Genomic DNA, 15,603 nt, shown 5'->3' with positions numbered 1-15,603 from the left:
TGCAGGGGTAGGGGAGTCACAATGAGCCCTGTGATTAAACCATCTGAAACTGGCATTATTATCATGGGGCTCGCTGCTGGGTTTTTCTTTTTACTTTATTTTTAAATACATTTGGCCAGATCTTATTTCCCATTGTACGTACGGGAAATGGAATTTAAAGGGGTTGAAGCAGTTTTTCCCGAAAACTGCTCCAAAAGCTCTTTAACACGTCCAGGTGATACTCAAATAATTTGAAACGGGTGTAAAAACATTATTTCAGGGTTGCCTATCTGACCCTGATCTGGTCTGTTCCTGGACTTCCCTGGTAACGTATGATTGCATACCTCCCAACAGTCCCGATTACCGCGGGAATGTCCCAGTTTTCAAGGACATTCCCGCGGCCGGCAGTGTCCCACGGGGAGGGGGGGCTGTTGGGAGTCCCCCTGTCGGCTGCTGAGTAGCGGGGAATAAAAGGGGGGCTTGGGGGCATGGCTAGAGGCTCACAGAGCCTCTGGGTCATGCCCCCATAGTGGCAAAATATGGGCGTGGCCTCGCGGGAGAGCCAGCGTGCATCCATCCGTCCCGCATCGGTCTCCATGTAAGTTGGGAGGTATGTGATTGCCATCACCTGTGGGGAGCTAGGTAATTGATTAGAAAGGTGTCACCGTAGCTGATGGCAATCATACATTACCAGGGAAGTCCAGGAACAGAGCATTTTCTCCCTGAAGGAAGTGGTTAGGTAGGCCACCCTGCATTATTTCAGTCTTAAAAAATATTAATAAATATGCCCCAAGTTTGGTTTAATTACACGTGCTGTTGCCAGCTGCCACCAGGCCCACCACTAGATGGCGCGCCCTACCCGAATTGTTTCAAATATAACGCGATCAAGCGTCGCTAGGTAACAAGTGTGCGTGTGACGTTGCCGGACGTGACGTAGCTAGAGCTTTCCTGGCGCCCGGTTGAGTTCCCGTCCTTCCCTGTCTAATTTGAATCGTGGTCGCACGCTGTGAGCCGGGTTTAACCATGGCAGCCTTCTTCCTGGAGCCGCTGGGTGAGTAGCGCCCACCACACGCGGGGAAGGGAGTTCCGGGTGCAGCGTGGCCAGTCCTGGTGGTAGTGGTGTCACGCCCACGTCACAATGCCAGCTGGAGTGGTGGTTGCCAAAGTGGGCTGTGAGACTCCTGGGTGGTTCCAAAGCCATGCGCGTGTAGAAGCAGCCGCACAGACCGCTGCCACTGGTATGCTGATACTGGGTTTATGTACATAGTAAGTTCTGTACTAGCTGTAGTGCCATGAGTGTGCCACAGCACTCCTTTATAGAGCATCATACCTGATTAATCTGACAGATGGTTTGCATAATATCGCAGCCTAATAGGCCCATTATAGGGTAATTGGTGGCGCATCTCTATGCTCTGGGGTAGATGTATGAAGCAGGGAGAAGTGATAAAGTGCCTGGTACTTTATCACTGGCCGATCAGCTCCTAACTGTGCCTTTTTATCCCAGCCTGTAATTAACAGTCAGGAGCTGATTGGCCGGTGACATACCTCCCAACACTTGACCTGAGCCAGGAGGGACAGTTCACCCGGTGTAGGCGCGTGCTAAATTTGTGGTGGTGTGCCCTGTACTGGCAAGGACATGCCCTGTTTTTGCTCTGTGAGCTGCTGGCTATGCACCAGGCCCTCTGGCTGCAGGAACAGAGGCTGTGCACATGCACAGCCTTGGATGACACAGGGGAACTGCCCCCCACCACCACCACCACCACGGGACACTGCTGGCCCCTGGAGGGATGCGGGAACATTCCAAAAACCAGCGATGTTGTGAGGTATATGGTGCTAAAGTACCAGCCACTTTTAAATATCGATAGTTATCAACCAGTTTTAGCTGTCGATGGTTATACATTCTTTTTGAATGGCCCACAGGCCTATCAGAAGGTGGGAGCGGTGCTTCCGTGGTGTCAGGGGTTGGAGCTATGCTCCGTATCCTGCACCTTGAAGTAAAAAAACAAAAAAGAAACATCATTTTAATATGCCATCGATGTAGGGAAACCATCTGGTTCTGCCCCATCGATAGCAAAAGTGTTCAACATCAACCATAAACCATTGATGACTTTGAGTGGTCGATGGCCATCTCTAAAATCTACCCCACTGTGCAATTCATAGAGGTGATCTCCATAAATTGCTGATCGATGATAGGATGGATTGGACATAGGGAGGTCAATCCCGGGGCATTTTTTCAATCCCGGGATTGAAAAATGCTCAATCCCGGGATTGGCCTCCCTAATAAAAAAAAAAACGGCCAATCCCAGATGTCAATATAAATTGCTGCACCCCGCACATCATCCCCGTGCCCATAGGCTCTGCACTGTCACTTACGGCAGCAGTGGCGGTAACAGGGCACTGGCAGCATCTATCTCCGGCGGGTGGGCGGAAGGCAGGGGGCAAAACAGCGGGCGTCTGTCCGGGTCAGCACTACAGGCAGAGCAGCAGCTGGGCTGCGCAGCGTGACGTCAGGGGGCTGCACAGCCTGGGCGCCGTCGGCACAGCACACTGTCCCTCACAACTCCCGACAGCAGCACCGGGGGTAATGAACAGTCAGCCGGGCAGCGTCTGAGCCATACTCTGGTGCTCAGCGCTGCCGGCTTTAAGCTAAAACTAATGGGGTTGCTAATCCCGGGATTCAAATCTTCAATCCCGGGATTCAAATCCCGGCGATTTTAGACCAAAATCCCGCCGATCCCGGGATTGGCCTCCCTAATTGGACATGCATACATAAGCACCATATCCATTGTGAAATTCAGTTTCTGGATATATATATCTTTTGCACTGTTTTGCAAGTTTCTTTCTATGCAGGCTGCTTCGGGGGAATATTAGTGATGCTGGTGGGTGCTATGCGGTCCATATATCAATAAGTGATCAAACTAATTGCATATGATCGTGTACCAGCCAATGAGCCAGCAAACTGTTATTTTTCAAACACTTGCCAAGAGCTGATTGGCTGGAGCTCATCTTATGCTATGCACCATATAAATGACACATTCCAGATTTGTGAGGGATTTTAACATTAGGTACTCTTTACCTAGCACGGCGCCCACGATCTTGATCGTGGGCATCGTGAGGTAAAAAATCGTGTCGGTCGCGTCGTATGCGGGCTAAACATGCCCGCACGCGACGCGATGCTCACGATTTCCCATTGAAACACATGTTAAACATGGACATCGTGTCGGTCGCGTCGCGGCCGGCTATAAATGTGCACACGATGGCCGCGACGCGATGCCCACGATTTGCCATAGGAATTAATGTTAAAAGACCCGATGGACACGATTTTAATGTTAAATGGCTCAATGGACCCGATTTTAGCATAGGAAACAATGTTAAATGGGCCTTAGAGCCCAAATAATTACCCTGAACTCAGAAATGGCCCCCCCCAATTTTGTACGCCACCCCACGATCAACGTGAACCCGAAGCGTGGCGAGCCCGCGAGGGGCGGCGGTACGCGTCCTCCGACCTTTTCATACCCCCACTATCCACGTCGGCGTGGAGTTGAGAATAGAATAGTGTGGCGAGCGCAGCGAGCCACCGAGCCCGAAGCGTGGCGAGCCCCGCGAGGGGACGCGGATACCTTCACAGGTAAACGCGTCCCCTCGCGGGCTTCACAGGTGTCCGCGTCGCCACGGACACCTGTGAAGCCCGCGAGGGGACGCGTCTAGCTGTGAAGGTATCCGCGGGGCTCGCTGCGCTCGCCACGCTTCGGGCTCGGTGGCTCGCCACACTATTCTATTCTCAACTCCACGCCGACGTGGATAGTGGGGGTATGAAAAGGTCGGAGGACGCGTACCGCCGCCCCTCGCGGGCTCGCTGCGCTCGCCACGCTTCGGGTTCACGTTGATCGTGGGGTGGCGTAAAAAATTGGGGGGGCCATTTCTGAGTTCAGGGTAAGTATTTGGGCTCTAAGGCCCATTTAACATTGTTTCCTATGGTAAAATCGGGTCCATTGAGCCATTTAACATTAAAATCGTGTCCATCGGGTGTTTTAACATTAATTCCTATGGCAAATCGTGGGCATCGCGTCGCGGCCATCGTGTGCACATTTATGGCCGGCCGCGACGCGACCGACGCGATTTCCATGTTTAACATGGGTTTCAATGGGAAATTGTGAGCATTGCGTCGGTCGCGTCGCGGGCACACATAAATGTACCCGCGATGGGCGCCGTGCTAGGTAAAGAGTACCTAACATTATTATTTTTTTGTTCTTTTTTCAGGTGGAGAACCAATGGCCTTAGGATCACCAACATCTCCTAAGCCTGGTGCTAGTGCCCAGTTTTTGCCTGGCTTCTTAATGGGTGACATACCAACACCAGTAACCCCTCAGCCACGTCAGTCGGGAGTTATGGAGATACGAACCCCGTTAATAGGAGGTAAATATTGGGAATTTTTTTTTATTTTTGCTTGTGGGGTATCCAATGAACTGCTATAACCCAATGCTTTTTGGGGACTGAGGCAGGTGAAACAAAAGACCTCTTTTTTTTTTGCTCCCAATATTTTCTCAGAGCTAATTGGATACCCTCCCTCTATGTTCTTAGTTTAGTGGGAAGCCATAACACTGTGGGAGCAGCCATATTGGATTGTTTTTATTTTTTTTTTAAACATAATTAAAAGCTAAGCGCATATGCTTCCTGTATGTTTATATGATTCAGACTGTATAGTAATAGTAAGATAAAGATAAAATGTGGCAACTGATAAATGGGTATGAACGTTTTATTTTCAGGCGGTACCCCTTCTCAGCCTCTAGTCCCTACACATAAAGATAAGAGTGGTGCACCCCCAGTAAGAAGTATTTATGATGACATTTCCAGCCCAGGTCTTGGTTCTACACCTTTAACGTCCAGAAAGCCGGTAAATGAATGCTGTGCATCTTGGGTATTTGTGTAAGAGGAAGGCTGTGGCCCTTATTCTGATTGATGCGGACTTTACCGCGTTCTTACGGATAGCGTCTTTACGGCGTCTGCGCATGCGTGGAGAACGCTACGCGCATGTGCCACGCCTTGACTCGGTACCAGTTCGGACAAAGGCCGTCCAAAACTGGTCCCCGCAATCAGTCGGGAAATAGGGGCGTATTATGGGCGTCATGCGGAATGACACATGGGCGTAGTTTCAAAGTGGGCAAAACGGGGCGGAAACATGGGCGGACACGGGGGAGTACACTTATGTTGGGGGGCGTACATTCGGAAACCACTCCGAATGCACGCGAGCAAAAAGGGCTGAAATGTGCGGTGTCCACAAGTGTACTATTGCTTTGCGGACACCACTCGTTCATGCGGTAGGCGAACGTACGCCTAATGACTACAACCATTAACACCTGAACCCAATACAATCTACTCCTTTACTCATTACTCACTAATAGGACGCTTGTCAGTGCTTTAATTGAAACCATTGCTGCTTCAAGGAAACCTTAGTAATCCCCCACATATGCTGTACTTGTCCCACACTTAAAAACTGCTAACAATTGACATGACAGAATATTAATACTAGCAATACACATGTGTATTCGACATGTTCCAAATAAGCAGTTTTTTATGAGGATAGGTAATTGAATAAGTGGGTCATGTGATGTCTTGCAGAAGATACATAATAGTGGGTTGTTTGGCGTAAATACTCCGCTTACGTGCGGTAGCACCGCTTGGCTCCCGGTCGGATGCGGTATTCCCGAGCATACTCTGGCATACTCTGTAATACCGTGCCGAATCGGAGTGTTTCTCCCGCACACGCATGGTTTGTATGTCGTCCGTAAACACGCCCTGTTCTTAAAGAGTGAGTCCGTCCGAATGCGGAGGACACGTGGGCGTTTCTACGGACGATGGCCGCACGCGGCAAAACACCGTGGCGTGCGGACCGCTCCGTAAGAATGCGGGAATTTCCGCACAGATCAGAATAAGGGCCTGTATCTGCAGAATGAGATCTGTCCATGCATTATTTCTGCTCGTTAATGTAAAGAGAATTGACAATACATTGGAAAGGTCTCATACTGAAATATAAGGAACTGAGGTCCAGATGTATCAAGCTTCAAAAAGTGATAGTGGAGAGTGAAAAAAACAACCAGCCAATCAGCTCCTAACTGCGATAAAGGTTGGGTTTGAAAAATGACAGAGGAGCTGATTGGCTGTTTGTTTTTTCACTCTCCACTTTATTACTTTTTGGCGTTTGATACATCTGACCCTGATAACTCTTCTGTTATTACATCAACTGCTTAAATGAGTTAAAATGAACAAGAAAAGTGCATTTCGCTCTTTGCAGCAGAATAAATCTTTGAACTGGATCCGGCCTAGCCAACCTGTCTCTCCAGCTGTTGTACATCTGCACATCCCAGCATACCCTGCCACAGTTTTGCTTTTTGGGACTGCTAAAAACGTGTCGAGGGCATGCTGGGAAATGTAGCTTTACAACAGCTGGGGAGCCACAGGCTGGCCAGGCCTGGACTAGATTAATCTGCAGAATATTGACTCATTAAGCAGGCATTTTATTGGTGGAACTTTATAGTCAATCTGTTGCTAGATGAAATTACCTCCACAGTGTGGGAGAATATGCCACCATAGGTCGGACAGAGCATGAACATAAAGACCTTTAAATTAAGTATATACAAGTGGACCCTGACATGTAAAAATATAAAGCTAGCATCAGCCATTCCCTTGGTGTACCAGCGTGCTGCTTCATAGACCGAGACGTGTCTTCAAATGCCATAATCTTTGGCACCGTTGAAACTTGCTCCCACCCTATGGCAGGTTGGCGCTTCTCAGTTTGTGTGGCCCCCAATGTGAGCAATAAGCCATCTGTTTAGGCAAACATCAGCAACATGCCTGCGATACCTCCCATAGGATGGTCCGTGTTCGTGCGTCTGAATGAAAGTATATAGGCGATGGGGAACCTGAGGCCGTCCAGCTGCTGTTGAACTACGCTTCCCAGCATGCTTTGCTAGCATTTGGCAATGCCAAAACTGTTGCAGGGCATACTGGGATGCATAGTTCAACAACAGCTGGAGGGCCGTAGGTTTCCCATCCCTGTAATAAGGCCATTGGTATCTGCACATTAAAACATATCTGATCAATTTGGTCAACGAAAGTAAATATTCAATCTAAACCTAAGGCTTCATTTCTCTTGTAAATGAATGTCAAATGTTTTCTACAATAAAGTTTATTTCTGTTTTAATGGTGGTAGTATTTTGTTTTGACAACAGATGTGTCCTCATACACTGATACTTTTTAAGCCATATAGCACGATTTGGATGCTGTTCCATGTATAGCGTTCCCATAGCTGTGTGACGTGTCAACACTCAGGGTGCACGTGCAATTTTACTTTTATTACGTTTGTGATGCCAATAAGATGTGTGTTTTGTGAGCATCGCTGTGCTGGGAAGTCTGTGGAAGGCTGGCCAATATCAGGATTGGTGGGACTCTGGGATATGTCCCCAAAGCCGCTTGGATTTTGGAATAAGACTGTGCAGTCTAATGCTGGGCACCTGCTCAGATGCTGCCTGGCTTCTCCCATCCCTGTCTGCTCTCTTTAACACCTCCCAGTTCCTGGTTATTTTTTTTTTTTTTTTTCGGGACTGAAAAAATGCCCCAGGATTGGCTTCCTTAGTCCGTGGTGGGTGATCTGAGGATAGATGTACACGGACACTTATGTAATGGTGTCTGATTTGTTTTTCTCATGCCATGTTTTTAGTTCAGCATTCCCTTACATGGCTCTATGGGGTTTCATGTACATTACTGACGTGAACCCACTCAGCACAGGGATTTATTGCAGGAGAAGTTTAATGTCCCTTTTTTATTTTGTTTCCCCTCCTGTACAGACCAGTTTTTCTGGAATGCAGACCTCTCACACTGGGGTAATGCCAACTACTCCAGGTGCATGTAAGTATGTCTAATAATGAGGTTTACAAAGCAGAATATTAGAGCTTCTTCATAGACCATCTATAACACCTGTATAGAACTACCCATTACAGAGAAGCCTGTGCATAACTAAAAGGCCCCGTTTCTCTGTTTTTAAAGTGATAGTGAAGTGATAAACAACCAGCCAATCTGCACCCAACTGTCATTTTCAAATCCATCCTGTAACATGGCAGTTAGGGGGTATACCTTCTGGCCCAAAGCTTCCAACAAGTTAGCCGTAGATGAGCATGTGACTCAAACATTCTAAAGAGGCCGTATCCATCCGCTTCCAGCTATCCTTTTATCCTGTACAATAAATATACCGGCTGCCTTCTTTTACTGCTTGTCTGCTGCTAATGTACGCGGTTCCCCTTGTCACCAAAATCTATATTAACCGAATGTTTGGTTAAATGCCCCCATCGGTGCTGGCATTCCTAGCGGATGTTTTGAGGATCTCACAGCAATGTTGGCACTCAAAGGGTTAAGTGTAAAAATGCTGTGGGCTTGCCTTTTCCTTATGCTTCTCTTTAAAAAAAAAAAAAAACATTTGTACAAACCAACTATTTAGTGAACAAGCATAATGGGCTGCAAAGAAGCGTTAGCAATGATGGGGGTTATTTACACCGGATCACAAAGCATCATTTTAAGCCAGTGCTCAGAACCGTGCTGCAGTTGCAGATGTAATATCATTAGATTTCCGTTTGAACAAAGCAACTCTCTCTGCACATGCACCTGCAGCGCTGCATGGTTTTGCGCATTTGCTTAAAAAATGTGCATTGTGATCAGGTCTGAATAACCCCCAATGCTGGCTACAGTGTACCATTGCATTCAGTTGGATCTCCTAATAGTGAGACCCTAAAAGAAGGAAAACCGATTGCAGTATTAATGATTTGCCAGTAGGTGTCCTCATTGCACCACAGCAGTCTCTGTGGTCTAATCCCATTGTGTCTGTGTTGTCCAATAAAATCACCAGAAACCTTTTATCTACAATGTTGGCATTTATTGTTGTAACAATTCTAGGACCACTGGTCGATAAAAATACTCATATTAACCCAGAGAGCTTGCAGTCTGTCAGGGTTCACCGATCCAGTCTTTATGTACAGCTCTGATTATTTGTGATGATACTTTAGTCGGTGTTTCTCTATTAATGGGTAAAAACTTTTTGTATAAACAGCTTCAAGTGTATTCAGTCCGGCAAACATGGGGCAAGGCAGAAAATCAACGCTATCTCCTGCTCAACTGGATCCCTTCTACACGCAGGGAGATGCTCTTACATCCGATGACCAGCTGGATGATACGTGGGTTACAGTTTTTGGGTACGTATTGAATTAGATTTTCTGGCATTTTGTTCATTGCTGTACATTGTGGGAATCGGGCTGATATCAAAATACCAACACTTTGTATGCCAATGCCAACTGACCCCAGTGCGCGTTCTAAGCCAATCCTTACTCTCACCCTTGTGCCTTAACTTACCACCGGTATTGTGACAGTCTGTATTGGGCTATCAGTATTTGGAATGGTTTAGGCACATTGATTGGTGTCAGTGAGGACATGACGGCAGCTGGTCTATGTCAAGATTAAGGGACAGGCGCTGGGCCAAATCCCATTGCCATGGTACCTTTGGAATGCTGCTGTTGATGGTTAAGCCATGAACATCAGCAGCAAATCATTGCTGGTCATATGTCAATGTCCATCCCTACTTAATAATAGAGTAGAACAATTGTAACGGTTAGTAGAGTGTACCATGTGTGAAGAGGGTGTAATCTGATAGGTCAATGTTAATTGTGTCACCATATTGTCCCTGGTGGCCAAGCAGTACCTTCCCTGCTCTAGACCTCTTTCGGGTCCCATGCAGAGAGTCAGATCACTAGCGCTTGGAGTTGAGGTGACCAAGCCCCGGCAATAACCTGAGACCAGCCTGCAGTGTGAGTGTGATTTTGTCTGGATACGGCTAGAAACCATGTTAATGACCCAGGTTTTTGGTTTGCTAGGGTTGGACAACCCACTTCTAATTCAGTATTTTTGCGTGCTTGGCCGTCGGTAATTGTTATACAACTGTGTTTATTTATATACTTTTATTTAAAATAAATTTGTATTTTATTCATTGTATGTTTGTTCTCAGGTTCCCCCAGGCCTCTGCTTCTTACATTCTGCTGCAGTTCGCTCAGTATGGGAATGTAATAAAACATGTGGTGAGGTTTTTTTTTTTTTCTCCCTTTCGCCGAACCCCCCCCCCCGGTCAAACCTTTCTGTTGGGGATAACATTCAGTTTTTTTTCACAGATGTCAAACACTGGGAACTGGATGCACATACAATACCAGTCTAAGCTGCAGGCCAGGAAGGCACTGAGTAAAGATGGCAGGATATTTGGGGATTGTATTATGATTGGTGTGAAGCCGTGTATTGATAAGGTAAGGGTACTATCGCATTGAGAAACCTTTTCTAATATAAACATTGAGTTTCACAAGTGCAATCTCCCCTATACCAGGCCTGGTCAAACTGTGGCTCCCCAGCTGTTATGAAACTACACATCCCAGCATGCCTTGCCACGGTATTGCTTTTTAGGGACGGCTAAAACTGCGGCAGGGCATGCTGGAATGTGTAGTTTCACAATAGCTGCAGAGCCAGCGATTGGCCAGGCCTGTACTACATAGATGTCTCCTTACTAGTGATATCATACCTGGGGCAAGTACAGGCCATAACAGGAACGGTCTAAATACTGGAAATTAAGACTTTAAATAAGAACTAACGAAGTATAATGGGTATTGGTTGTGTTGCCTACAGCAGCTGCTCCGTGCTGTGTAACTAGAGTAGTTCAATCATCTGCTGTTGTACTGCAAACACTCTCCTAAATGCTGTTCTGTAACACCATCACCGGACATCACGCTGTGCCTCTTCCTTTCAGAGCATTATGGAAAGCGGTGAGAAAGCTTCAGCCTCTTCATACTCTTCAGTTTTTACACCACCCGTGAAAACCATAGGTACTCCCACTCAACAAGTGGGTACTCCAAGATCTGCAATGAGACCCCTTGCTGCTGCCTACAAGGCTTCAACTAGTGACTACCAGGTATATCCGTCTGGTCTATGTTTAAATTATTTTTATTTATTTTTTATTAAAAAATGGTCCCAATGGTCAGTGGAAATGGTCACTCGGTAAAAAATGCCGGCAACCAAGCAGGGTTTTTTCGACCCGTGCAGGGGAAGCTGCCATTGTGCAGACGCCTCTCACTTCCTGCCACACTACCTGGACCTGCTGGAATTGCATCATTGGATAGACAGCAATTAGGTCCATGTGCCTGAAGTGCCTTCACTGTTTTGTGTGCCTAATGTTGACATGGACACAAACAGTCAACATGGACACCGAAACGTAGCACCGCGTCCCCTGGCATGGCTTGCGATTGCCATGCTTCGGGCAGAGTGCCTCGCTACGCTCGACAAACTATTTTATTCTCCCACCGCCCCCTAGTGGATCGTAGAGCATGAAATACGGCCTGCCGGCACCAACAACAGTGACACTCTATGTTGACCTTTTGGCCATATCCCACCTTGCTTTCCCCGGGTTTCCTTTTTCAGTGGAAAAGTGATCAACCTGGAAAAACAGGGCAGTGGAATCCGGGACCATGGAGGGGATCCACCGAAATCCCTGGTTTGTGACACAGGATTTTGGTGTGTAAAAATGGTATAAGTAGAACATTCAAGATATGGGGCTCATTTGTTCAGTCTCTCAGCCAGGCAAGCACAATGCTAGATCCCTGTTAGCAGCAAAATGTCCCTATTTTTATTTGTTTCGGTGTGAAAAACACAGGATCCAGAATAATTTTACGGATCCATGCTTTTTCATAATCGCGTAGAAAAAGACAGCACATATCAAGGATTTTGTGTAACCTGCCTCCTAGCAGGTGAAACCATCCTCGATAATGACTGCAATCGGCATCAATTGAATTAGTGTATAACAAATACCATTTTGAAAAAAAAAAAATCTTTTGGAATCTTTGCAACGTTTTTACTTTTTTTCTGTGTTTTTTTCGCAGGTTTTATCTGACAAACAGACCCCCAAAAAGGACGACAGCATTGTATCTAAAGCAATGGAATACATACTTGGATGGTAACTGGCTTCCAGCCGTTGTGTGCCATATGCCAGATGAATAAATTCCCTGCCACATTTCTCGGTTAGTTCTATAACCGCGTTTTGGCAGGATACCTATGACGAGATATATACCAGTCCTGCCTTTATACCGAATTTGTACAGATGCCAATACAAACTTCTGACTGTTGCCGTGTTCTGATCTACATATGTAGAAGAATGAATTGCTCTTTTGTACCTCATTACCTGGACATCGTCTGGTTAATAAATGTGATCTATATAATATATAGCAGAGTATGGATAACCCAACCAGCCGATTCACGTGAACCATTGCAAACCTCGTGTGCAGCAGTTTAACCCAAGACCGTCTTTGTCTGTCGGGCCTGCCAATAATTCACAATGTTGTATACGGCAAACACATGCACTACTCATTCAACTAAAATCAGGCGATTGCTATCCTTATCCACCTGTCTTATTATTTTATATCATTGATTTTAAAAATGTATATCTAGTTTGTTACTTTGACACATTTTACTGTTTTACCCTTCTAATAAATGTATTGACTGCCAAATCTTACCTCGTAAGCATTACGGATTGTACTAAAGCTGACTAAATAGTTATTTTGTGATAAACTGTTTATTGCATAAGCTAACCCTCTGACTGTGCCTTATAGGAAGGCTTACCATGCTTTTAACCCCTTGGGTGGTATGCCGCAGTGGACTGTCCTGGAAAATTTCCGGGCATACCACTTTGCATTAGGTGCGCGCCAGTTGTGCCTCCAGAGGAGCACCGCTGGCGCACTACCTTTAGGGGTCACCCCCTCCGCTCCTGCGATCGTATGCCGGAGTTACCCTGCCGCCAGCTCGGGGCTGGTCGGCGCGGCTCTGGGGGATTCGAGAGTTCAGGCACCCGAGTCCTCCTGAGCCGCCGCAAAATATCCATGAGCCTGCCGCCTGTGTGATGACTGGCAGGGGGAAGCGGCAGCAGGGGAGCTCTGGCGTACTAACGCCGGAGCAGAGGGGTGGGGGGGCGGCTTCCTACTATCTGTGGTGGGTTTTGCTGGGGCAAGGCAAACCTGCCCTAGTAGGTTTGTCCTGCCCCAGCAAAACACACCACTCAAGGGGTTAAATCTGGACTACCTTCAATTACACAGTTTCTCTAATGGATTAAAACTAGGTGACATGTAGGCCAAGTTGGCCGCACCACCTGTGCAATTCATGAGGATCACAGTTTAAAGGAACAGTATGGTAAGCCAACTTATAGTGGATATCTGATTTCTGCCATACACACTGGGGTGTATTCGATGCAGACAGCGAGGGGGTTCAATGGCGGGAATAGCTGAAAACAAGCCATCCTCGCCGTTTAACCCCCTTGCCGGCCGCTCACCCTATTCAACGCTCCGGGGGAATTCTCGCTGTCAGAGGACAGGGAGCCCTCTGCACTAAGCCAGAGTCTCGCTGTTTTAGCGGCCGCATACACAGATTTCGTCTTCCTACTTCAAGGCAGCCGTTACATTGGGTTCCTCTCTCCTTCCCTCCCCCCCCCCCCCCAGGGTGCCCTCAGCACCAAAGAATGCCAAGAGTTGTCCTGCATGTGATATTTCGTTTGTAGGAGAAGAGGTTTTGTGTCGAGATTGCATTAGGAAAGGGGAAAGCCCCAGTGTATCATCCCAAATTTCTGAGTTAATGAGCTGGATGAAGAAAAATGTTGTGACCAAAAATGAGTTTTTGAGTACCAAAAGGTCAAGGTCTCAGACCAGCTTGGATAGGGATGAAGAGTGTGGATCTGGGGAGGTTTATTTGGATAAAGAATCTTGTGATTCCAGTCAGAATCAGGTGAAGTTCTGGAAGATGAATGGTTGTTTAACCTTGAATTGGTGGTAATGGGTTAAATTTTTTTATATAAAACTCTTAACTGCAAGCAACCAGCGAAATCTGAGTTTGATGCCTCGTTTGAGGACAGATCTAGGAAAGGCAGGTGTTTCCCTGTACACAAAGTGGTCAAGGATATACTGTCCAAGGAGAGTGGCTGAATGCCGATAAGAGAGTGGGGTCGTTTAAAAGAGTAGATAAAATGTATTCCATTGATGAGGACTTTGTAAAGTGGTGTAGCATCACTAAGATTGATGACGCAGTGTCGGAGGTCACTACGCGAACGACTATTCCCTTAGAGGATGTGGCTTTCTTAAAGGACGCAATGGATAAGAAAATGAAGAAAAAAAAAAAGAGCGCTTTCAAAAGGTTACATATTTCCAGCTCGGTGTCTATGAAGTCGGGAGTAGCCATAGCCTCTCTTTCCAGAGCACTCAGAATTTGGTGAGCATCATTGCAAGAAGATTTGACTTCGCTTGAACATATCAGTAAAAAAATCTGACCCAAGTCCAGTTAGCCGTGGACTATATTTGTGAGGCTTCCTTAGATGTGCTTGGCTTTTGGGCTAAATCCCTAACATCAGGTGTTGTAGCCAGAAGAGCCCTGTGGCTGAAGTCGTGGGCTGCTGATTCTCACTCCAAAAATAAATTGCCCACTCTCTCTTATGAAGGGGCTTTTCTTTTCGGGAGCAAGTTGGATCAGATGATCCAGAGAATGTCTGGGGCAAATCCGTAAGTTTGCCACAAGACTTATTCGGCCAGACGTTCATTGAGACAAGCCAGATCATGTAGGCCTGGTAGGCCATTCCGTGAGAGGTACACTTCAGCTACATCCAGAGCATTTTTGCCAATCTGTCAAGAAGAGAGGTGACAATTCCGGATCTCGTCAGAAGCCGTGATGGCGCATATCCAGTGGAGCAGGTCCCAGTGGCAGGAAGACTTCTAAATTCACACCTGGGAACAAACTATTCAAGACAGATGGGTGCTAGAATTGGTTGCCATGGGGGTACCGACTGGAGTTTCTTTCAAGGCCAAGAATGGCAAATTTTTTAAGTTCCAAGCTTCCTTTTGGAGGACAGAAAGGGAAGCTCTAAATTTAAGTTTAAAGGGACTAATCGACTCGGGGGCAGTCGAAGTCCCAGATGCAGAAAAAGTGCTGGGCTTTTACTCCCATCTCTTCATTATAAGCAACATTTCTGGAGGTTTCAGAACCATATTGGATTTAAGAGGTTTCACATGGAGACTACCAAGTCTATCCTGATGGGTCTCAGAAGGAACGATTATTTAGTATCAATCGACTTGAAAGATGCTTACTTTCATATTCCCATCGTACTCGGTGACAGGGAGTACCTAAGGTTCTGCATAGGAGAAGGGCACTACCAATTCACTTGCCTGCGGCCTCATCTCGTGTTTTTACGAAGGTCCTCGTGGTGTTGATAGAAAAATTAAGAAAACAAAGGATCATGATATGGGCATACTCGGACGATCTCTTGATTTTGGCCCAATCACAAAGCGAGTTTATGGCAGCAAGAGATTATACCATCCAATTTCTTCAAGACCACGGGTGGCTGGTGAACTGGGGCAAGAGTTAGCTTATTCCTGCACAAAACATTTCAGTTTTTTAGGAATATTGATAGACCGTGTCCTTCCAGATATCGTTGTCCGATAAGAGATGAGAGAAAATCCAACAGCTAATTTCCGTAATTCAAGAGAACACCCGCGTGTCATTGAGGACAGCGACTAGGCA

The 15,603-nt window shown here is 46.6% G+C and overlaps 1 protein-coding gene across 2 annotated transcripts; it reads left to right on the top strand.

The window, feature by feature from the left end:
• Positions 1-874: 874 nt before the first annotated feature.
• Positions 875-12,562, top strand: NUP35 (nucleoporin 35). Of its 2 annotated transcripts, none has more exons than XM_083154676.1 (9): positions 875-1,030; positions 4,240-4,395; positions 4,746-4,873; positions 7,824-7,884; positions 9,077-9,218; positions 10,025-10,094; positions 10,185-10,313; positions 10,808-10,969; positions 11,934-12,562. In XM_083154676.1, the coding sequence occupies exons 1-9, from the start codon at positions 1,003-1,005 to the stop codon at positions 12,009-12,011; spliced, it is 954 nt and encodes a 317-aa protein (XP_083010802.1). In that variant the 5' UTR covers positions 875-1,002; the 3' UTR covers positions 12,012-12,562. The 2 variants fall into 2 exon arrangements, with proteins under 2 accessions (XP_083010802.1, XP_083010801.1); XM_083154675.1 differs by lacking the exon at positions 875-1,030 and adding an exon at positions 1,196-1,217.
• The last annotated feature ends 3,041 nt before the right edge of the window (positions 12,563-15,603 follow it).

Source organism: Crinia signifera, chromosome 7, assembly GCF_055691185.1.
Source record: "Crinia signifera chromosome 7, ASM5569118v1, whole genome shotgun sequence".
NCBI classification, from domain to species: domain Eukaryota; kingdom Metazoa; phylum Chordata; class Amphibia; order Anura; family Myobatrachidae; genus Crinia; species Crinia signifera.
Note: the sequence above shows the minus strand (reverse complement) of the source record. Positions and strands in the feature narration are given on the sequence as shown.